Source organism: Blennius ocellaris, assembly GCF_963422515.1.
Source record: "Blennius ocellaris genome assembly, chromosome: 7".
Lineage (NCBI taxonomy): Eukaryota > Metazoa > Chordata > Actinopteri > Blenniiformes > Blenniidae > Blennius > Blennius ocellaris.
This window is the reverse complement of record NC_137656.1, coordinates 7,394,221-7,419,437: the sequence shown is the minus strand read 5'-3', so window position 1 is coordinate 7,419,437 and position 25,217 is coordinate 7,394,221. Positions and strand designations below refer to the sequence as shown.

General features: G+C 39.6%; 1 protein-coding gene across 2 annotated transcripts in view; it reads left to right on the top strand.

Moving 5' to 3' along the window:
* ksr2 (kinase suppressor of ras 2) overlaps positions 1-25,217 on the top strand; it is a gene marked incomplete at both ends in the record, with an annotated part of 115,770 nt that overhangs the window by 21,794 nt on the left and 68,759 nt on the right. Inside the window, 2 exons of one of the 2 annotated variants that reach the window (XM_080500085.1) lie at positions 5,953-5,990; positions 6,896-7,389. In XM_080500085.1, coding sequence (XP_080356211.1) covers positions 5,953-5,990; positions 6,896-7,389 — 532 coding nt within the window. Of the gene's footprint in view, positions 1-5,952; positions 5,991-6,887; positions 7,390-25,217 lie in introns of both variants that reach the window. The other variant, XM_080500086.1, reaches the window with a different exon arrangement.

The following is a 25,217-nucleotide window of genomic DNA, read 5'->3' as shown; positions in this document are numbered from 1 at the left end:
TTTGAAAGAGAGTGAGTAAAAAAAGGCAGAATGCTATTGCGATGTAGGAATGCTTCCACCAAAATAACTGAGGATAATCAAGCTTTGATATGAGCAGGCTGCGACTGTGCTATAGTGCATGTTGTGACCCCCAGAGGATGGGATCAATTAGAAGAGTCGACGTATATTTTGTTTTCATATCAAAAGCAACTTTTAGAATGGGCTTTTTTTTTTAAACAAGCGCAAGACACACAAATTAACTTAATTCACAAGTCTCAGAGGGGTTTGTGCTCAGTCCGCATTCTTCATCTCATTTCTCGTGGAACTGTATTTGGTTTGCCTCTGGCTTTTGCTTAGGTGATCTAATGTGAAGCAAGAAATTCATTAAGTCAAGTCCTGTTACTATTTTGCTGAAGCAGTTGCTAAGATACTGGCGCACTTCATGAATCAACTCATTACTTGAAGCAACAGCTTCGCGAGTGCGATCCAAGTTCATTACTTCTTCTGTGAAGAGATTTCACTCAGGTTTCAGCTTGACAGGCGCTGTCAAAAGTATTTCAAAGTGATGCATGGGTGTAATTACCAAAGGGAAGCTCAAAGTTTAAATTGAAGGTGATTGGCTGGCTTTTCTGAAAAACTACCACTTTTTTTTTTTTTTTTTTTTGAATGAATGAATGAATGAATGTCTCAAACATGCTCTGCATGCTCAACTTTCAATTCAGTTTCATTTGGATAGCAGCAATTATAGCATAGTAATCTAACAGCACCATAAGTGTGAAAATGTTTTTTTTTAACAACAGCAGGCATAGGTGACAGTCGAGTGGGAAAAAGACCCTTTTTTTGAGGAGGAATGCTCCAGCATGTCCAGAGGTTCAGAGGGCTCGGGAATTGTAGGAGAGAAAAGGACAGAGAAAAACAACAAACAGGATCAACTCCCTGGAGACTGATGGAAGTAGGAACAGATCACAAACTTGCAACTTCACAGCGGAACATCCCTGTAGGAAGCATAGACAGACGACAGGCTACAGGAGAGAAACATAAAATTAATGACATGCAGTGGTAACATATTAATCTATGGAGAGTGAAAGGAGGAGAAAAGCTTTGGATGATGGCGGCGATCCTCTGCGGTATCTGCTGCCTATGATATTTGTCGATGGCTCTTAAAATCTGTGGTCCTGAGTCATGCAGTGAGACGGGTTGGCTGATATCATAGTCGTGCCACCGCCATCAGTAAGTCTGTAATTAACATACCTCAACTACACAGCAGAGCAACTACCTAAAGCTACTCACTAACCAATTTAAAATGCAATGATCAAAGACGTGGATGGACTGTAATGGGTGTGAAACAAGAAAGAAAAAGTTTGTTGAGTCCTGAGAAAGGGAATTATTATATAATCTATCATCCAGCTCCTCGGATGATTGTGAACTTGTGACTATGCAACATTGTCATTGTCCTCGCGTATTGACGCATGACGCAGCCAGTATCGTCATTCAATTCAATACAATTCATTTGTATAGCGCCTGATACAACACAGTCATTTCAAAGCAATTTTACAAAAAAAAAAAAACAATTCCACATGAGCAAGCCATAAGCGTCAGTGGAAAGGAAAAACTCCCTTTTAACAGAAGAAGCCTTCACTGAACCAGACTCGAAGGTGGCGGCTTTCTGCTGTTACAGTTGGGGTTAGAGGAAGAAAGAGAAAGAAAGACAAGGAGAGAACAAAGACAGACATAAGCACAAGTGAAGCTCGATATCACAGTGAAACATGTTGTCTAACCCAAGTTCATAAAATCTATGTCACACAGCGTGGTAAGTAATGGATTGATTAGACTGATTGAATCATACAGTCTGCACAAGTTTCATAGCTATTCAAACTTAAAGCAGATTAACTGGTAAAGTGGTCCATGTTGACTTGAGCTAATTGGAGAGTTTAAGTCTTTTTCTCAGAAGACTTAAACCACCTGACTTCAAATTAGGTGTTGGTTCCACAGGAGAGGAGAATGATAACTCGGATCTCTGCCTCCTATTCTACTTTTGGAAAGCCCAGTGTCTCCAATCAATCAGAGAACAAAGTGCTCTGCAGGGATACTGATGACGCCATTGTCTCTTCAGGTTCTGATTGAGCCTGGTTGTTAAGAGATTTACATTTTCAGAGAAAAACTTTAAAATCTGTTCTGGCTTTTACAGGAAGGCAATGAAGGGAAATGGTTCAGGTATTTCATGCTTTTGACCTGCCTGAAAGCAATCAGTGATCTGCTGCCTCCCAGCTGTTCCATCTGCTTCAGTGGTGTGACCCCTTAACTGGCTGTTCATTAATGTCCATAATGGGTCCGACTCAACTTTTCAGAGTGGCCTGTCGTGGTTTTGATTTCTACTAATGAAGGAGGTCTCATTGACAACCCCCCCACACCCAATCCTTTTCTGCACTGGTGGACAAGCACTCTCTTTGGCCCACTCATCTTTTCTGCATCTCGATGCTGATCTGAGGAGTTTCGTAGGGCTGAGGTGTGGGTTCAGACACAATTATGTGAGTGTGGCTGTCAGCCAGTCACACTGAGGGTCACGGCAACAGCGGCAGCTCAAATCAAGTGTTCAAGAATGATTTGCATAGGTGTGAAATACAGGGGGTATATTAAGATTGGTTTCTGTGAATGTACATATGGATTCTAAAAACAACAGACAATAATAAGCAGCTATTGCAGGTGATCTGCCTACAGTTCTTCAGGCTCCTCTGTCATTTGTTTTTTTTTTTTTCTTACACAGAAACGTATTCTGAGCAGCGAGATATGTGACCATGTGGCATGCTGAGCTGAAACCCGACAGGTTGTCATGACAACCAGCACAACACTAGCTGCACTGATTGGAATCGACATCCAGAAAGTAGAAAATTATTACTGACTGCTTTGTTTGATTGTGATGCATTGATTTATTCATTCAGTCATGCACAAATGTAAGTAAATTATCCACGAGTTATTGGCATTTCTAACAAATTAATACTGAAACATTTCATTCTTTCTGACAGTATAACTGTTGTTAAAGATGGTGTTTTAAAATCATCAAGACACATAAGTGAGTGATAGTTATTTTAACTTCCCTTCATTTACCCGACTTTCCCACTCTTTCTTGCAACTAGTATTCATGGAAATTATATTGAATAGAATAGAATAGAATAGAATAGAATAGAATAGAATAGAATAGAATGCCTTTTATTGTCACTATACCAGGTACAATGAGATTAAAAACAACTCCAGTAACAGTGCAACAGTGTACAGAATATGTAAGAAACATATTAAGAAAAAAAAAAGGTGCAGAATATGTAAAAAACATAGTAAGGAAAATAGTGCAAGAAGAAGGGTGGGGTGTAAAGGAGGTAAGGTTCACAGTCCAGTCCTGAGAGCAATACAATATGTTGTGTGATTTAAACAAGGTTATCATTTAACATCACTAACAGATTGTTGTTGAGGAAAAGTCTGCATATTGTAGTTTGATTTTGGGTTGGAAAGATTTTAAAGACAACTTCCTAGACACTTATAACCCCCCAAAAAGTGACTGAAGTTGTACAGTACTGTGACTCAATCCATCCATTCATACTATCATCTATCCATCCATTTTACCCACTTTTTCTGGTCAAAACGGAGAGACACACATTCAGGCCCTGTTTACATGACAACGGTGCTCGGAGTCACTGAAAACACAACTCTTTAGAAAACGCCACCCTCATGGGAAATTTCTTAAAACGCTCCAACTCATGTGTGTCTAGCATGTGTTTGGATTGTAGAACAGTTTGAGTGACCTTTGAGTCTGGACACCACCACTGGATATCCCAGTGCTGACCTACGGGAGAGCTTGACATTGTATCTCTGAATGATTGTGAGTCCACTTTTCACTTTGTTGGCTTTGTCCTCATCTCGTGTTCTTAAGACACTAAAATCACCTCTACACCTTCAAGCATGTAAGTAACTTTGTCTTCCAGCTGGTCTCTGCAGTACATGTTGGTTTCAGTTTTATCTCTACAGGGGATCAATGCGATCATTGGCAATATCCCCAAATAATTCATGTCAACTTTTGTTTTTCAAGCACAGTGTAGCAAATGTGGAGGTGGTTGTTTGATACTGCTCCACAATTCCTTCCAAATTTTCACAGGCACAGTATTTGCATCACACTTTTTATTGCTATGTGGTAATACCATATTATTATTTAACATATGACAATAATATGATCATTAATCACTGACATTTTAAATCCTGTGTCACCTGGAAATAAAGATTTATGGGAAATTATTATATTCTGATATATGCATACTTTAGACTTTCTCAAAGTCATCTTGGTGGTTGATCACACAGTTAGTAGTTCTTTATTACAGATTTACACATATTTTGACATATTTTCAGCTCATATCTTCTCCATATCCATATAGTTTCCACTTCGGAAATTTCACGTCGCTATTCCCCATGAATTTTGTGGCTGATCTGAAACAATTTCCATGGAGCTAATAACTCAAAGACATCTTAAAAATCCTGCAAAAATGTGTTCCTAAAATGTCTGCTTCATAGAGATACCAGAAACCTTCCCTATATGGCATCTTAATACTAAACATGTGGATTTTATTAAGCCTTCAGTTCATTTGTGGTTCTCATTTTCATGTGCTTTAATTGCCTGGCACTGTGGCCAGGATACACTAACCAGGGATTATCCCCTGTGACACACTGCAACTGTTTGAGAGGATCCTAAGAGTTTAGGATTAAACTTTACATTCCTAAATACACATTTTAGTCCGTTGAACTTGGCTCAGGAGTTGATCAAACAGTTTGTGGTGATTTTTATAAAAATCTATTTCATCTAATAACGTCACAATGCTAGGGTTTCATCTACTTTGTGTCATGTTTAAAAGACAGAAGCGAAGCAGAAGGAAAGGCTTGACTTTTAATCTTCAAGCTATGAACATGAGGTTTGGACAATCATAGATTTCTTTATATGTTCCAGCAAAAGAAGTAAATGAGGATCATGTTATCATTAAAAGACAGTTCAGAGTTTTTGAAATAGAAGACAAAATAAGATACATTACATAAATGTTTTTTTAATTATTATTATTATTATTTGAGACTCCTGAAAAGGAGCTCCACTTGATGAAAAGAACTCCAATTGACGGCAACAATTTCTTGAGTCTATGCTTCATGCTGGTAATGCTCCAAGGCCTCCAAAAGTCTTCCCACTTAAAAAATTAGAAAAAGAAATAAAGAAGCAGTCATTGGCATTTTGTGAGCTGAGAACCATTTCTATTAAAAAAGTACATGTTTTTGTTTTGTTTTGTTTCAGAAGCACCGAACATGACCTGTGGGTAATAAATAAAAACCTATAATCTCACCCACTGAGACAACTTAAAATAATTAAAATAATAACAAAATGGGACTTTTAAAACCCCCATGCATGGTATTCCTCATATAGCTCATCTTTCCCTGCGGCCCCTTCTTCATAACATTACAAAATAGGAAAAAAGCTGCTGACAACCCCCCCCCCCCCTTCTCTTTCCCTTTAAGTTTTTGCAATTCAGCTGGGACACTTTACGGCACATATTTCTCCTGGTCCATTTGATGTTTGCTTGTGTTGATTTTGTGTTTGAAGTTTGTGTTTTTGATGCTCATAGTTCCTTGGAGACAAGTCACAGGGAGGAGAGATAATGACATACACAAAAAAGGAAGACAAAAAACCCCATTGCATTAACGTCAGTCAATTGAAGTGTTTTGAAGACTGTGAGGTCAGTTTTACACAGACTCTGTTGAGAAGCATCGTCTGCATCTTGAATGTGTCCAGGATCAATTCCACAAATATTATGTTTTGTTTCTCCTCAAAACCCTTCAAGCTATGCGTAACTGCCGATGGAAAGACAAGCAGAACATTGTAGACCATTTCAGCTGTTTCTCTTCCATCAATAAACACATTGGTCTTTCTTTTTTTTGTGTTTCTCTCTGAAGAACAACTTGAGGAGGATAAATTGCACAGTAACGGAGGTAAAGTATTGTCATCTGAGCTCAAAAACACTCATTTTGGCTGCTCACATTCAAGCTTTTTTCCTCTACTTTTTTTTTTAACCTTCTTTGTTCTTTCTTTGTCATTCGACTGAAAGTTTAGTTTCAGCAAAAGTATCTGTATTATGACTCATGCAGCTCTGCCCTCTTCTGTTTTCATTTTTCTCTCATTGCTCTCGTTCCAATCGCTGATGCTTAATCTGCTCCACATCAGCATATTTGAATGCCGCTGCACTACTAATATGTTCACATCAGATAACGGCAAAGTAAATTCTTCATTACGCAAATTGAGCACATTAGTTTGTTGTAAATGTCTGCCTGCTGCCAAGATAACAGCTACTGTCGCAATCGAGATGGTGCTAATAGATGTTTTAGTATTAAATACATGAGAACCAATTTGGTTTAACTTGATACGTTGTATTACGCACGCACATTTACCAAAATAATTTATATATACCCATTAGGGTTGAATATCCATTTATTCTATTGAATATGTAGTTTAATTCTCGTGGGGGTTTTTTTGGTAATGGTTTGAAGTCGCAAATGTTTTAATAAAAAGAGCACCTCCATAGAGAAACTTCGCATTTAACCTTTTTTTTGAAGGGGGGGGATTACAATTTGCTTTTAAAAGGCACAATTGACCAGTACAAAGCAGCTCCAGTAAAAATAATGAAGTCTAGAGAGTAATGGTTGCTGTTAAATTGATCAAAGGTGGTTTTCTAACAGCTGTGAGTAACATCGCTCCATAGACTGAGGTAGAGAGACAGATCAAAACATTGACAGCATTAATTAAACCTTCATGCATGGCTTTATAGTTTGTATGAAATCTGAAAGCGTTAATTGTGTCACAACCCGGTACATTTTTTTTTGTCGGTCAACAGGGAGTCAGGCGAAACAGGACTGGTCCATCCAGTGGCCCACCTCTGAATCCGGCAAGGAAAACACTCCGGTGTGCCAGCCAGAGGTCAGTCAGTGGATTCGGTTCCAGCTCTCCCAAAGCCCCAAAGTTCAGTCCAAGTATAACCAGCACATGTGCCACAGCCCCCAAGCTCTGCCCCCCCCTTTGTATGCCGATCGGCTGACGGTGGACAGCCCCGGCACAGGCCTCTTCCCTCCTCTGGAATCCGGTCATCGATCACTGCCCCCGTCACCCCGTCAGAGGCATTTTGGCCACACTCCTCCTCGGACTCCCTTGGTGGTCAACACCATGACCCCGCCTGGCACGCCTCCCATGCGGCGAAGGAACAAGGTAAAGGCCCCGGGAACACCTCCTCCGCCAAGCCGCAAGCTCATCCACCTGCTGCCGGGCTTCACCGCGCTGCACCGCAGTAAATCCCACGAATTCCAGCTGGGGAACCGCTTGGAGGACACACAGACACCAAAGTAAGAATCTCTCTCCTCTGGAATTTTTGACCAGTGCCCAAACTCATAGTCATTGATGAGGCACACAAGTGAAATTACTGTAATTTAAGTACTGCATTGTTACCAATCAAAAAATGTTGTCTAAATTGTGTTTAAAACCACCTTGTGTTTACTTGGACACCATGTTGGTGTAGCCTTCACTCTTGCTTTCTGTCTTGAGATTGCATGTTCATCTTGTGCTTGCGGGCTTTTTCCTCGCATTATGCAATGGCTAGTCCAACGTATATGAGGCTATAAGGCATATAACCACTTATATTTCAGTCAACATTGCATCGAAAAGCCAGATTGCATTTTTTTTCCCGAGGATGATGAAGCCTCCATTCACTGATTTGATTGGTTCATGTCTATGTTTACCATGCAGCATGAGGGCTGACAAGCCAATCAGGGGCCGAGTAGTATGGGTCATAAGGAGGCAAATATTGCTAACCGATAAATTATACTGAAATTATGTGACAATGAGCAGAAGAAGAAGAAGAGCAAATATTATGCATGAATATAGAGTTGAGTTTCTTCTCCAGGGACCAATACATCACTGGTACTATTTATTCTTCCCAGAATGAAATGACGTGGCTGATTGATTAATTGTTAAGTCAAAATTGCCCACAGAGTGAGTTCATATGTGAATGAATGTTTTACCAGTTTCTAGCCTCCTGACCAAGGGACCTATCGAGAGTGTAACCTAGCTTACGTATAAAAACAGGTAAGTAAGCTGGATGGGTGAAGAGACGAATCGCTGAATGGCAGAAGAAGAGACATCAATGTCAAACATCTGCTCAACAAAGGACATGGAGGCAGAAATACATACTATTTACACAACTTATTGACTTTACAGCCTTCCCTCACAGCACTTTCTTGCAACAGAGCTTTTCACAGAATCTGAACGAGATACAGAATAAATAGAAATACATAAAATTTCAATTTGTAGTTTCATCAAACTGAAATAACAGTAATAACCATACAAAAAATCTAAATGAAACATTAAAGGCATGTGATTATAATAGATATTGCCAGTGGTGGCTCTTTCTCCATAAATTTTCCTCTGGAATTTGATTGTACTCATAGTGTAGACTTTTTTTTATCCTGTCTCTCTGCTCTGTCACGGGGGAAGACTACAGGTACAGTCACTGTTATGTTTAATGCTTTAAATTATTTGGTTCCTATTGCACAGTTTTACTAAGATCTTTTAGTTTCAGACTATACCTAATTAGTAGGTTCACTGAGTTCAGGTCCAGAGCCTGAAAGATCACCAACTGCAATCCTATCTGACCCAAGAAGCTTTGAAAAGGAAGTTTGTGACCGTCTTTCTTTATACCAGTTCCATTCAAAGAAAAACTTTCATCAGACCCCAATCAGATTAATTCCCTAGGAGGACATCATGGCCCATAAAGAGCTAACAGCCTGTTGATGGAGATAAGGGTTCTTCGGGCTCAGTTCCTGACCAGCCATCTCTGCGTCTGGTGCTATGCTGATCAGATTTGGCCAGAAACAGGGTCCACTATCACAAGGTAATCAGGAACCAGAGTCTGCCTCAGGAGAGCTGCTGTCATTTTGATAATGCCATTACATGACCGTGCCCTATCACTGCTACACTTAGTAAGTTAATATTTGGGAGTTGCCTTTTGCTTTTACAACGGCCATCTGGGTTGTATTTGGTGTGTGTCTGCTTCCACACGTTTATGTCGGTGGGTGCGCACTCCCGTGTATCCGCTCAGTGACGAGTGGATCATAGCAGGAGTGAAAAGGCTCAAACGCCATTAGAGAATTGATTACCGGTCCCTGAGCGCTGATGGACTGCAGGCTCTGAGTTGAGCTGCTCTAATCAATGACCTGTGTGTGCCTGGAAATGTCGCAACTCATTGAGGCAGGGCAGATCCGCTGACTTCTCTGATAGCCAAGCACCTCTCGTAATACATCATAATTGGTTGGAGGATGATGCTGGCAAGCATCCGGCTGGTTGTTCACTTCTGGCATGAAGCCCTCGTTCTTGTTTGTTTTGTATAACGGAATTGGCTTCAATGCAAGGTTTGCCTTTGCTATTATCTGACCCAATGATAAATATCTGCCAGCAATAGAAGTTCTGTATTTCTTGAGCCTTATGAATAAAATTCCTCATCTGGTGTGTACCTCAATGGCTGAAGGTAAAAAAATGTTCAGCAAATATTTCATACGAGCTGACAACTCCGAAATCAAATGTAATTCCCAAATAGCTGCTTTATAGACATACCATGATCCTTCCATATATGGCACCCTATTACTAAACTTGAGATTTTAATAAGCTCACAGTTCCCCTTAGGTTCTCATTTTCTTGTGCTTAATTGCCTGGCACTGTGGCCAGGACACAATGACCAGGGATTACCCTCTGACCCCAAGAGACATTTTTTCTGCCTTTATCCTAATGAGATATGGCCTAATATCTCATTATCACTGCATAACACTGCACCAAGACTGTGTAGGTGAATGTGCAAGACTGCGCAGCGAACATTGTTGGAGGAGAAGTCGAGTGTGTTCGTTGCCTTGCAGATAGGTCACATTTCAATTTGTGAGAATGGAATAATTGGTCCCGGCCATACTTTGCCATGGAAACGTTCAAGTATATTCATTAATCTAGAAAAATGCATTAAAAAAAATACAGTCAGTAATTTCGATACAGTATATATTGTATTTCAGTGTTCACATCACCCAAAGAAACCAGTACTTGATTGCAATTTTCAATATACAGTGTTGCCTGAGTATTACCCACAGACATGTTATAAAAATCAACAATACTTAAATCGGGTGACTGTGTCTCGGTTGTTAGAGTGGGTTGTCTTCCAACCGAAAGGTCGATGGTTTGACCCCCTTCTCAACCCATTCATGTGTTGACGTGTACTTGAGTGAGACACTGAACCCCAAGTTGCTTCCAATGGAGGTCAAGCATCTTTCATGGCAGTAGCACACAACTCACACTGCTACGTGAAGTCCATTCACCGTTACAATTTGAATTCTTCAATCTTGTAAAAATTAATGGTTTAACATGATACAATTCACAAGGTATCATCATGCTGTGGAATGGCTTTGCTGGGTTGGGGTTAACTTAACCTAACCTAACCTAACCTAACCTAAAATTTGGTTGGGCAAGACCTCGAAGTGCCGAAATTTGAGTGGCTATTCTGATGCATCAACAGTGTTTATTTTAGGGGTTTTTCAATGTTAGCTGCACAAGGTGCCTTTCAGAAGTTGATGTGTCTATAACCATCGTCTGAAAATTGTTTCTTGTTGCCTTTTCCCGATTGCTAAACTCAGCAAATCCTGTGGCCTGCCTGCATGGACCCTCATCTTCTGCTTTATAGCTCTGTGCTTCTTGGTTTAATGTGTTTGCCTGTGCGATAATGTGTTTTCCTTTCAGCTCACTGTGAACCACAGGATGGTTTCCATCACCCCATAGAAATAATGAGCAAATTGCCGCCTTACAAACGTGCTCAGTATTATCTATGAAACCAAGAGAAGACTCACTCTGAGATGAAACCGCTGCCAATTCTGCCAGCCGTAATGCATAAGTGAAGCAAACTTTTCACCTGTGCAGGGAAATTGGAGTTTTCCTCCCCCGCCACCTGTCAAGTTAAAGTCCAAATGTATTCAGATGTGGATGAGAACTGATTTGGTTCTCTGACTCTCGATGAAGATATTTCACTTTCTTCACTTTCAACCTCTTTTCACTGGGTAGTTTTCGCTGTCTTTTTGAGCGAATTAGCAGAAAGCTTTACAAACAATCGATCACATCACATAGAGCCACTTCGTTGAAACGATTAGATACAAACATAGATTGGATCATTGCGCAACAGATGAAAGGAGGAGGAATTAAATCCAACCTCGGCTCCAGATTTCTAGTGACTTGTAGCACAGATGATGTTCAGGTCAGAAAAATGAGTCATTCTCATGAACAAGACAACATGCCGTGTTGTTGAATTTGGTTGCATCTGTTGTTTTAAGCCTACAGTTGTGTAGGAGTTACTGGCACATTGCAGTGAGGTTGCAGATCACAACCACCTCTAAAACATCTACGATGGCTGGTTTTTAGTTACAGGTTATCATGAACAAAATGAAGTCTAACAGATACTTCTTACCAGTTGGGAGCATTGATTCATAAATGAATTGTTTCCCATCTGTCCATAAACCTCCACATTTCATAATTGGATACGTTCGGGACAGCTCTGATGCATGTGGGGTATTTTTTGCTGAATCATTTTATTGGACAACTTTACACTTGCTTATGAACTGCATTTTTCATACTACATTGAGCCAGTGAACAAGTGACGAACATTAGTATTGATTTGTTGAATGTTGTGTTTTTAAATACATAAAAATGTAGATTTCATGGGTTTTATGATCTGTTCTGAAGCTAATGTGAACAGTGTGAGCTCATCATCTGTACGACTTGATCCAACTTAGGTTTGCAGGTCCCAACTGACTAAAGAATAAACCCTGACAACAGATAGTGAGAGTCACACACATGTTCACACTTGTGGTCAATTCAACTAATATGCATGTCTTTGGACTGCAGGAAGAAACTAAAGTACCCAATAAGACTATGCAAACGCCATTTAAGTATGAACGTATAGTGGAGACCTAATATGAATAATAGTAAAAACATTAGCTAAAATATTTAAGAATAATGAATATTAATGCTTTACCTTGGAGCATTTTGTAAAGAAATCCCAAAATGATATGATTCAAAAGAGGAAATGTATATATTTGCAATATTAAGGTAATCCTTTCTTTTAGAACAACACACAAATGATTGTCGTGTATGTGCATTGTTGAATGAATAATTCCTGGTAAACCAATAATGGATAAATAATTATTGTATGAAGGTCAGTCAAATGTGCTTCCCAAATCAGAAAACAGGCCTGTTGACACTTGTATGTGTTTTTATTTTAAAATGATTCACTGCCAATCAGTGGAAAGTATAATAATTTAGCTGTTGCCTCTTCCACTATCAAGCTTCAACACACGATTCTTTATTTCAACTGAATCCATGATGTGTTTGAATCAAAAATCTGCTGCGTGTACTCTTTGATAATGCCACGAAACACTTAATTTACATTGAGAGCGTCTGTTTTACTTTAAGAGTCCTTGATGGCAAGTTAATATTTTCCTATTACTTCCACGTGGCTGTGCTTCAATTCATTGGATACAATTGCTTGTCAGGTTTGGAGCAGATCTTCAGAGATAGTGAGCACATTCGTTTCGTTCCTATGGTAATGACTCAGGATAGATGTGATGTAAAAATAGATCTTCTGGCATGACTTTAACAAGTAGCATAATCTTGCCAATTAGTAGAAAGTGAAGTCATTTGCAAGTTGACACGGTGTCCTTTCTTTTAGCTTGAAAGCCCTTAAAGTAGCTTACATCCTTTTTCTTTTCTTTTTTCTTGGGTGAATCCACAGTGTATTCAGCATGAGCATGATGCAGCAATGGACGGCTTCATAGCTGTATTCTGCCAAACATTTCCAGTGATCTAAACATGTTCTTTGGCCACAGATATGTCCACATTGTTAAGACACAATGTATGCACAAGTTGCAATTTTAAACAAGTAATTGTACTCAAGTAGCGTCTACATTGCCAACCTGGCTCTGGATGCACAGAATTGGAAGTATGAACAAAAATATCAAATGAGAAAAACGTATGGATGTCATGATTTGCTGCTCTCCTCCTAAATAATATGTGCTCAGTGTCAACACACATCTTTAGCAACCCATTTTCCAGGTGTGGATCGGCCGCACCGAGGGTCAAAGAGCACCGCCGCTGTGTCAATGCAGAGACGAGGCATTGCTGTTTGTTTTGTCGTGACGCCTAAAGCGTCTCCGAGTGACACTGTGGAAAAAGTCATCATATCAGCGCTCACCTGATGCGGCATCCATCATTGATCACATCCAGAATAAAATCTATTTTAAAACGACACAGAACAGAAAGTGCTGCTTGCGTGACGTTTCCGTGTGCCTCACCCTGCTATGTCAGACAAAGACAGCCACACATGCATCATATGGCTTGTACCTTTCGCTCATGTCTGTGTTAACGTCATGTCAGTAGGGTGAGAACTTCGGAATGGCTCCATCTAGGCCTGGGCAATAAACCAAAAATTTGTCGATACCGAAATTTACGAAACTCACTGGCGTTGTTATTGTCCATTTATCGTTATCGAGGTGAACTGCTCAATACATCGTGATATTGATTTGAGGCCATATTGCCCAGCCCTAGCTCCATCCTTCCCCTTTCGTTTATTAATTTGACTTTGAAATATGAGAGCCGCCTGTTTCTGCAGTCAATCAATTTCTACCCACCCCTCCGAGCACTTCTAAACATAGAAACACACACACACACACACACACACACACACACACACACACACACACACACACACACACACACACACACACACACACACACACACACACACACACACACACACACACACACACACACACACACACACACACACACACACACACACACAATCAGTGAATCAATCAAACCAATAGTGCCCCCTCTTTGAAACACACAAGAGATTTGATAATCATTGTTTAATGGCTCTTTCAAGGATTATTCTGTTGTCACTGCAGCTCTGGGAACTACTGCTTCCCTCTCCCCAGGCCTCCAAAATAATCCGTCGGAAACACAGTAATGACATCATGATCAAATACAATTAAAATGGAGTATTTGTGAAAAGTCTCATGCTCGAGGAGACAGTGACAAGTGAAAGAGGTAAAAACAGTGGCACAACAGACTCAGGGATGAAAAGTTACTGTTATTCTTTGCATGTTGGAAGTTCATCAGATGATGCTTCTTCTTGTTGTCACATCTGTTTCATTCAGGAACAGTTTCACCAGAAATTGCATGCACATTACTGAAGCGCAAGCAGTTACAATATCGTAGTTGAAATTATTGCACCTTAATGATGGCTGATTAAGTCCAACCTCCAAAAATTAGACCCCGTTTACATGACATTTTCATGCGGACACACAAACACCTTCGTTTAACTTTAGGTGTCAGTTTACGCAACAATGGTGCTCAGAGCCACTGCAAACGCAACTTTTTGAAAATGGTTCCCAAGGTGGAGACTGTTAATAGATGATTCGATTCACAGTTATTTGTACCTGTTCACCATTTCATTTGTACATATAAAATGCCGTGTCAGTTAATTTACAGCAAATCGAGTACATTTCACAGCGGCGGAGTGCGAGCAGTGTATATCTCTTCAAGACGTACGACGACTGTTCAAAGTGTGGCGTCCATACCCTTAAAACGCAAGTGTGCTGTATACCTGGGACCACTTAGACGTTAATTTCAGGTACAAGTGCAGCAGTAATTCTATCTTGCTTATGTTGCACACTCCCTATCTTGCTGCTCACTTTATTTTCCAGTACCTCTAACCACCCCCTCCCCCTCTCTTCGTGCCCTTTTCAAACAGGAGAGGCTCTGTAAGCTGGAGTGTCAATTAATGGACCTCGTTGTGTATGTTAATGAATAGTAACATGCGTGTGTGGAAAAGGCCAAGTGAGTTTTCAGTTTGTCACAGTCCCACTTGGCACATCACACCAAGATCCGTCTGGAAAGTGGGAGTGTTTGTTTTTCCACCACCTCTTGTCTTGTGCCGTCCCCCCGCCAGTCGAAATGGTAATATCATATAGTTAATGCCACCTTATGAGACTTTCACAGCTTTTTTGGAATGTTAAGCACTTTCTTATTGAATTGGATGTTTGCTAATAAATCACATGGCGCCGGGGGTTGGCATGATTCACCCTCTGCCTCTCTCAGGGTAATTCTACCATGCGGCACTCAGGGGAAGCAAATTTGCATCCCTTCCATGACTAATTTAGCTGTTTGTTTTCACTATGCTGGTGTACACATCATATATTTCTCCCCCCCTTGCCTATCCCCTTATTCATTCTCTGTTTCCTTTGCTTTCTCTCCTCACCCCTTTCATTATTCATCCTTCTGACAACCTGTCAATGTGTTATTTCACAGTCATCCGTAACATCTACTGATTTAGTCACAAAATGTTTGTTTTTTTCTTCTTTCCCCTGTTCGATTTGGATCACTCCGCATTGCAAAGGAAATTGCAAAACATTTACCGTGAGGAGCAAATGTTGCACACCACAATCGTAAAGATTGGCAGCGTACCAGTTGTGTGGCTCAACATATGAGGCACTCAGGTCGCACCCCGATAAGCCAAAACATCACGACCACCTCTGTTTACTTACAGTGGGTCCAACCAGCCATGGTTCTTAGCACAATCTAAATGTCTCTTCTTCATCCTCCAATCATTGTTTCTGACCAGACACACCCCAAAAATTAGTGACGAGGTGAGCTGGTATCTAAGGCCCCATTTATGCGACAACGTTCCAAGATAAAACACATCGTTTATGCATTTTCGTTCCGGAGAAGATTCGCGTTGACACAGCGTAACATTTTCAAAACGACGTATGTTTACAGGGAAACACTGAATATGATGTAGTTAACATGCCAGGCCACAAGTTGATGGTGCTGGTTGTTTTTGTAATAAAATATCATCCTGCAATTTAAAAACACCATTGTTTTGCATACTAATACAAAATTATTCACCAATAAAAGCAAGCAGATAGATTAGACTAGATAAACAAGTGAAAACAAGGTGGATATTCCGCCTGCACACAAAATGTCTCTTGTGTGATTTGAGTTGAACTCATCATATGTCAAAAGTCGTTCGTTGCAACATTCTAAAACAACACAACAAAGAAAAATATATAAAAATCAATTTGATAATGAAGTGAATTGTAGGGAACCATGATACCTACAAGCATGAGTTAAAGTCTCAAAATTATGGGGTCTCCACCAATGATTGAGGGCGACCGGGACTGGAGCTCTCCGACCGAAACAGAGCCGATCGACAGATAATTCCTCTGCTACTCACAAGTTAGTCATCTTAGGAGTCTGGTTTCCAGTTTTAGGATTTTAAATCTTTTTTTCTCTCGTCTCTTGACCGCCTTTGCTTGTTCTGTTTTCACATCCCCCCTTCTCACTGACTACATTGAAGAGAATAGATACTGGTCTGCTACTTCAAACTATTTTTCACAAAAGAGAAAATGGTGCAAACAACAACAAGAATACATTTTAGAGAAAACTCAAGATCTCTGTGAATCAAGACAAGATGACACTGATGAGAACTGTATGTAGATACAAACTTTAAAAAAAAAATATGGCAAAAAGAAGGCGGGAGAGACTATGAGGGGTGAGCCAGTGTGAACAGGCGGGTTTTTCAGACGTGATCTGAAGCAACGTCTGGATGTCCCGTGGGAGCGTTTCCCAGAGTCCAGGAGCAGAGCAGTTTACAGATCTCATGGACAGATGGGCAGATGGAGTGGAGAAGTGAGAATACAGGAGGGAGCGTGTGTTCCAAGGAGGTCAGTCATGTATGAAGGAGCTAAATTATGGCTGGCTTTAAAAAAGTAAGCAGAAGGATTTTAAAGTCACAGTGGCAGCAGGAAGCCGTTACTCAGATGGTGGGGGATGAGGCTGTGAAGGTGGCATGTCGGCAATTCAGTGTCGAGTTGAGCACATAATGTCATCAAAGACTTCATCTGAGAGTGATTCTGCTACTTCTGCATCAAACATTACTCTGAACCCAATGCACATGAAGGCGTGTGTCAGTGCAATATCATTAATTTCACTGATTTCCTTTCTAAATTATCTGGCGCGTCACTGGAGTACCTCCTGTTACTAACAGTTAAAAAAAAACTCTTTATTCATTCATCTTGTTTTGACAACTGCTTTGAGCCCATGGAGGAACCCCCCCCCCAAAAAAACACAAAAAAACCCCAACAGATTTCTGCTTTCACCATATTAGTTAGAATGATGGCCGCATTTGATTTTTTTTTATTACTTAGGAGCTCAGGTTAAAGATAGTTCCTTGAAATCTTTGGCTTTACATCTTTTAGTTCAGTTATATATGGCTGGGTGTGTGAAAGGGTCACCCAAGCTTTTAGTAAGAGGGACCGTGTTGCTAAAGGTATTAAATAAAAGTAGCAGAAACTGATTCGAACACAGCAATTGATAATATTATGTGATTTGCATTATATTTTTCCCTGCGATCCTCGCAGCACACAATATGAAATTTTAATTAAAACTCCCTCTGTTCAAACTGAAGGCCTTAATTTCTGACTGCATTCTCGTACACATTTTCAAATTTTTGCATTTATTTCTATTTTGACTGTTTATGCCAATGCGCTCAAGCATGTAATTAATGTCTTTTTTGGTCATTTATTTTTCAGAATTTCACTATCAGCTTTGATAAGAATTTTAAAAAAAAATGCAGTGCATGAAATAAATCCTCCCATTATGGACCCTCAACACATTTTTGTGTCCATTCATTCTCATTGATACCAGATGTCTAGTTATATTGCATTCACAAGGGATTTTTGTTATCATGACAACCTGGATTGAATTAATGTGAAAATCCACATTTACATTACAATCTATGGGAGTGAAAACACATAGCTCTTCTTTAAATGTCAGACAGCCTAAAGTTGTGTTGCGTCTCATTTGTAGTTTTTTTTTTTCAAAACTTTCCAAGTTTGATATCTTTCCATAAATGTTGGCACACTTCATGAAGACTTTAATCTTAGTCATTACTAATGTATGGCCTTATATTGCTTTGAGTTCCAAGAGTGGGGGTGGCTGTATTTTTAATATAGCAAATCTAAATTGTTAGCTTTTAATTTTGCATGAGAGCATCCACTCCACTTACTGTTCAACGCCACCTAATGCAATCATTATAATTTAATATAGCCAAGAGTGATTTCATATTTAAAGCTGTGTCAGCGTTTGATCATCTTCGTTGTGTTCAAGTTTTGTTTGTGCTCATCTGATGATGTTGAAGAGTGTTTTTTTTTTGTTTTTCTTTTACAAATTATGCCTCCCCTCGACTGCTGCTGAAAGGAGCAGTTTATATGTTCTGACTCAACTCGTCTTGGTAAAACAATATCTCAAAATGAATGGATTCAGTTGTGGTGACCAAAGATCAAGGTTATATGTGTGGATTGTTTTGGAGCATATTTCTCGGGGGTGTCCAACATGAGGCCCGTAAGCCAAAACTTTTTTTTGGATTTTTAAAGCAAATTTCTTCAGAGTTGTCGACACAAAACAACAGAGACACCCGAGCTGAGATATTGGTGATCCTGCCATAAAAGATTGCAACGCCATTGCAATCAAATTGTATTGTATTGTTAGTCTTCAGCAGATTTGTATGAACAAACATCAATGTGAATTGCAGCTTTGCTGGATTTTGAAGCCATAAATAGTGAGGCAGTAATATAATTTGATTTTAGTTTAGTTTAGTTTAGTTACTGATCCATCAACACACTTTATAAGCTACAGGAACTGTAATAGAAATTTGTATTTGAAATATCTAGTCACTATTCATATCTAGTCTGCAATTCTCATAATTGTTTCACTTGTAGTTTTACACTGAAGATTATTTCATAAATTCCTCTATTAACCCAGGGCTAAATTCAGTCCTAAAAATGTATTTCCCTGAGAAAAAAAACAACCTTGTCACATTTTTATTTGATCATTACTTATAAGAGGAAACAGGTGCTGTGAAATTGATTCTCCTGAACTCCAGATCCCTGGAGCTCAGTAGGAAACGCCTCCATCACACTTTGAAATCCACTAAACACATTCCCTTTAATCACCTTTAAAAGTGAGACTAGGAATATCTTAAATGGAAGCAAGAAACAGGAAACAAGACATGAATTTTTTGATTGATTTTTGATTGAACATATGTCACCTGTAACTAATTAATACTAATCATACTTTGTTAATCTTCTTGGGGTGCTCTGTGAAGCTGATGGTGGGGTCAAAGGTCATGCTCAGTGACCCACAGTGGTGACCTGTTTGTTGGTGGACCACTGCTCACACTGTTCAACATTGTCTCAAGATTAAAATAAATCAAGAAATGAATTAGATACATTTAAATAAAACAAATAAATAATTGAATTGCTCACGCCCGGTTCGACAATGTCTAAACTGTTAACAGTCATTAATATTCATCTGTATTTCAGGAAAGTTGAAAGAAATAACCGTTAAATGTGTTTTTTACTGCTAAATTGATTCACTCTGAATCACAAAGCTGTTGTAATCTCGACCAGACCCAATGGCATTTTGTGGTTTTTCATTTTTTCAATGCAGCTTTATTACCGGCTAGCTGTGCAACCTGGTTGACATTTCCATTCTCGATCCTCGCCAGCTGAGCTGCAGCTTCTCCAGCTGGCTAAGAATGCTGTCAGTGGGAGCACGACGTCGGAGCGGGCTGAGCGAGTTGGAGATGGTTCACGGGACTGGAACCGGGCTAATCTGGAGGCATAGATTGAACCTGCTTCTATAGTTACCTGCAGTTCAATACACCCTGTGGCCTGATTTAAAATGAGGATTACAGCACTGACTGGAACTATGCTTGAGCTGTCCAATATGGGATTAGACACCGACTCAAACGCAGGTGGCGGGCGAGACCGTGGTGGAATAACATGGTACATCTACTGGTTGGTTGTAACACCTGAGAACTTCTACAACTTCCAAAAAGTTAGGGCGTTGTGTAATAAATATATAAAGACTTTTGTGAAACCGTTTATTTGGTTTTTATGTCTGTATTTAATGCAAAGTAGTATACAGACAATATCATAACCAATTCGCCACATTGAAGCATATGATGGATTGTTGAATAGCAATTTGTTAACAGTGGGTCAGATGATGGATAAACATGGACATGAACACAATTCTCTAAAAGACTGGTATATTCAAGGATCAGGTTTCACAGCTTTATTTGAGAAGAAATAGATTTTTTTTCACTTGTGGTTTATGATTTTATTAAAACATTCTGAGAAAAAAACTGTTTCAAATGGTTAGGTTTGTAGGCAGCACAGCACAAAAACGTTTTTCTGGAGTACAAACCACTGCATGAGCTCAGGAACATTTCTGTAGCTGCACAAACAAATATGAGTTTACACTCAACTGTATGGAGAAATAACCGAGTTAAACCAGAATAAACTCTTCCAAGTGCAGCAGAAATGTACAGAAAGTCGGTTGGATCAGAATAACACCATTTGAGGAAATTGTGAATTGTGGCTGCTGCGCCTCCCAGGTGTGGGAGGTAAAAGAATCCATCCTCCTTGTTTTCATTGCATAGTTCAAAAGCAGACATCCACAATGCTGCGGCTTCCTTCGTGGACTGATCCATTAGCTGGAGGCATGTTTATTGCCTTTCGCTGTGGAGAGAAAAAAAGAAGTCTCTTGAGTGTTCTCTGAAAATTAAGCCAGCATAGAAATCAATGCAGACAATCCATTGAGATACCAGGAACACACACATCGTCACATTAGTCTGGCGACCTCTGACCCCTGTGGGAATATCGATCCCACATGTTGCAGTGGTTGGACATTGAATCTGTAGTTAAGTGTACTTTACAAAGCCATACGTGTCGGAACAGTGAAATAATTGTGTGTATGTGTGTGTGTGTGTGTGTGTGTGTATGTGTCTGTTTTTAAGTGTGAGGAATGCGGCGGAAGCCCACAAAAAAGCTCATCCATGTTAATCAGGTCTTTGGCCTCTTCACCATTAATGATAATTCAGGTGGGAGGCGATGTCAACACTGGGCCCCGAAAAGCCAGACGCTGTCACCCCTCCCCTCCCCTCCATCCATTCAGCCATCTACTGGTCGTAATCAGTGCTCGTCCTGGCCTCCCCCCAGGCGGCGCAGAAATTGGAGTCATGATTATGAATTTATATGACTGTTTAGAAGCGGAGGTTAGCCCAAATGTCTCTGTTGTTGTCTGAGAATGGATTTATTAGGCTGATGGTTTTTCTATGGTGATTTGTGAACAAGTGGGAGGTTGTTGCGGTGAATAACAAGATTCAAGTGGTTGATCAGATGTTATCCTTAAAAGTTGCCTAATTGTTACCCAAGAAGGATGAAGAGAGAAAGAGAAGAGATAAGAACCTTGGAGAAAGTTGTGCACAAAAAAAGAGAGAAAGATTTATGGCATTTAAACTGCGCTTAAGGCAATTTAGTTAATTTTGTGGAAATCTTGTTTTGCTTTTGATGTAATTCTATGAAGTTTCCTGACAACATCATTAAAGTTTCATTTCAATCTGTCTTGTGGGACAATCAAAGTGGTGAATTTGTGGTGTGGAACTGATGTCCTGCATCAGTCTGAGGGAGGCCACACAAACTAGTACAGGTCGAACTGACAGATGCCGTCTGATTTAATAAACAGTGGAGTGTGACTGTTTTATGGTCCAACAACCATAAAGGGAGTTATTGCCACCGTTTATCATTCTGGCCATCAAGCGCAGGCTTTCATCCCTATGTTTTGTTCTGCTGTTAAAATCCAGACAGATATTATCTCCAGGTCTCATATCGCCCCCCCCCCCCCCCACTTCTCCCTGTCGTTTACCGATTCAAAACTACCACTTAACCCGCACAGCTGTGGGCCAGATAGCTGCTCTCGCTTCCCGCATTGCTGCTTCAATACTCAGATTAGAATGTTTAAGGTTTGAGCTATGGTTCCATTTTGACGCAATTGAGAGAATAAAGTTGGATTCAACTGGATGCAGAGGGAGAGTATACACACACACACACACACGCACATACGGGCTCAAAGGAGTGTGTGTGTGTGTATCGCAGATGAGAAAAGGCTTGAATATCAAGCTTGAAAAGCAAAAGCTCTGGGGTCTTTTTTTTAGAAGAATAAAACATTAAGATCAAAGTTCTTATTTTTAAAGTACAATCAGCTCAGATTGCTACTGTATTGCTAAATAATAAGTCAGAGTGAGGTTTGTAAGATCATGAGCGACAAGAAATATACCAAAACTCTGCAGCAGTAAAATGGTATTGAGCTTTAAAGCAAAAAGAAAAGTAGTTACAGAAATTAAACTCTGAAGTACCATCAAAAGATAATGTCTTTTTCTTTTTAATATAGTATTATTCAATCTTGGAAGAAAGATGCTTTTCATATTCAGAGCCATAATTGGAATTATTTTATTATAATCATACTTTAAGAAACAATCAGAAAACTTTTAATAGGTCTGCTTGGCAGCGCAAAAAAAGTGTGTGTCTGTGTGTGTATGCAAATTAAAGATAAGGGATGAGGACCACCAATAACTAAGAACTTAGATCTTGGTTCAGTTTTTTTAAATATATTTGTTGGTGTTCGAAACAGTCTGTACATCTTTCTTAAGGACAGAAATGACGTCCACGGTGGGTGGGGTCTGTTAAAATACAACTGGCCTTCTAATGTATCTGTTTAAATGTCTCTGAGGCCCAGTTTACTTGACAATGATCTGCTGGAAATCACTTCGCTTGTGCCTTTTTGTTTCAAAAAGTTACACATTGCAATGGCGTCACTTAGATAAGTATTGTACAATGTGCCACAAATGTACCATTATCACGACATCACTAAGTTATATGTTAATGTCTGTGCTCACAAATTTTGTGGAAATGAACCGGTGTAAAAAGGGGTAAAGAGAAAGAGCACAAAGGAATTAACATCATCCGTGTAATTGTATGGATTGAATATATTGTATTTCCCAGATGCCCTTCTTTTTCGTCATTGCTGGATATCAGTCCTCCTTTCGTGGTGTGGTCAGCTGACATGACTTCGAAGTTGCTGGGGTGGAGCAGTGGAAGGGGGCGAATTGCATATCCCTGTGTTGTTTTCAGGAAAATTTGATCAAAACCTGGCAGAGAAGAGGACGGGTGGTCTGGCATGTCTGACATGAGTACAAGATGTACTGGCCACAAACCACAGAGAAGACGCTTCCTAAATACACAAGGGGAAGAGGCGTTAACAGGGCACAGGTGGAATTAATTTAGAAATACGCTGTTGAAGCCAGGTTGTAGGAGTTTATTCTGAGTGAGGAGTCGAGTCACCTGCAGTCAGTAGAGAAACAACATATAACAAACAGGAAAATAGCAGAGAAGCACATTTAAATTGTATCGTATCTAAGTTCCGTTCACTGTTGAATCATTATACGAATATAACCTTTTAAAATTTCACACAATGTTGCAACTTGCACGGTATTGTGTTTGTGTGTGTTTTTAAAATTACTTCTGGAAAATATCTGTTTGGGTTATTTCACTCACCCCAATGTTTAATGTCTTTAAAATCAATGGCTGAATTGCTGAATGCTAATGTACAGTGTTACAGAGCAGTCGATTTACCAGATCTACATTTTGAGCATTTCAGTGTATTTGCATTCTGAAATTGCCTTTTTCCGGTGAGACACTCAGAAAGCCTCTTTCCTGTGTGGGATTCAAATTGTGTAGGCACCCATACATAAGGAGTTGAAAGGAAACTGGGGGTAAAATTGAGGAAATATTCATGTTGGATTAATACTAGTGAAATCTCTTTCACTTGATAAGACAAAAACTTGTTTTTGCAGTAGTTTTGGGGGCCTGACTCCATAATTTGAATATTGCTCATTTTTCCTTCACTGACTCTGTGTGCCTGCACTTGGGCTAGTATTATATGGACTAGAAGACTGGTGCAGGCTCCTTTTTTGCATAATTTTAAATGTAGCATTCCTTCATGATTTGCTAAATCACATCTAGACAGTGTTGGAACTTTTTTTCTCCTTCACAAAAACAGCTTGAATACATGAATCTCCAAAGACGTTGTGTTTGTCACAACCAATAAAAGTGATTTGAGCAGAAGTTCGAAAACCTACAGTACACAAACTTCTAATTTTAAAACTACTACTGTGCATGAACAGTACAGGGGTGGGCAACTAATCCTAATGCATGAAAAATTAGTACGACTATGGAGGGCTGAGACATAGGTTTACTTGAATTTTGCTCAATAATAATTATTTCTTAATAAAAAGCTGTTTCTTCGAGATGATGCACCAAACTTATTGACATATTACATATTTTTATCGACGCAATAAGACAAATTCAAACCTCTGTGCTTTGCATGGCTTCAAAGTTCTGGATTTCTTTCCCTCACTTCAATCAGTCAGAAACTCTTCAAATATTTTAACAAAGCAACACATCGAGTGAAACACACTTCCACAAACCTACATGAACTTGTTTTCCGGTCAACTTCAGGCTGTGCTGTTGCCAAACTACAAAAAGCCACTAACAAAAAAAAAACCCAAACTAATTAGCAGTTGCTATTGTGATTCAACTGCACAACATAGTACACATGACATTTCACACGTGTGGTGGCAAATGAAGAGGGAGATGTGCCAACAGCATCAAATTGTGATTACTTTTGGGATGGGGGGGAGTGTGCACGCAGCAACAAAGGATGTTGGAACACCTGTTAGGATTTTGAAGCTTCAGGAAATTAATCATTCTTTATTTCTATTCATGCCAAAATTTAGCTGCAAATGAGATGCACTCAGAGAGAATTTTAGTGCACAAAAGAGACAGGAACTGTTTTTTAATCTGCCCCATTAGAGGGAAAAGCAACATTCAGAAGTTGGATGGTGAGTGTATTTCATCACGGATCAGCACAATTCTGGGCTTTTAGAGAATTTCAGCACTGTAGAATAGCTAATCACCCTTTTGTTGTTCGAAGCATTATGTTCAATACAGGCTTTTTTTTTTTCTCCACACAATGATTTTTAAACAACAAATTATTCTCAGGTGTTGGACATGCCTGGTGGCCGCTGATGCTAACCTAGAAAAAGCTACTAATCTGAAGAAGATAAAGAGTCGTTATTACTGCATTGTTTTTCAGATCTGAAGACAAAACAGCAGGTACAAAATATGCGCCA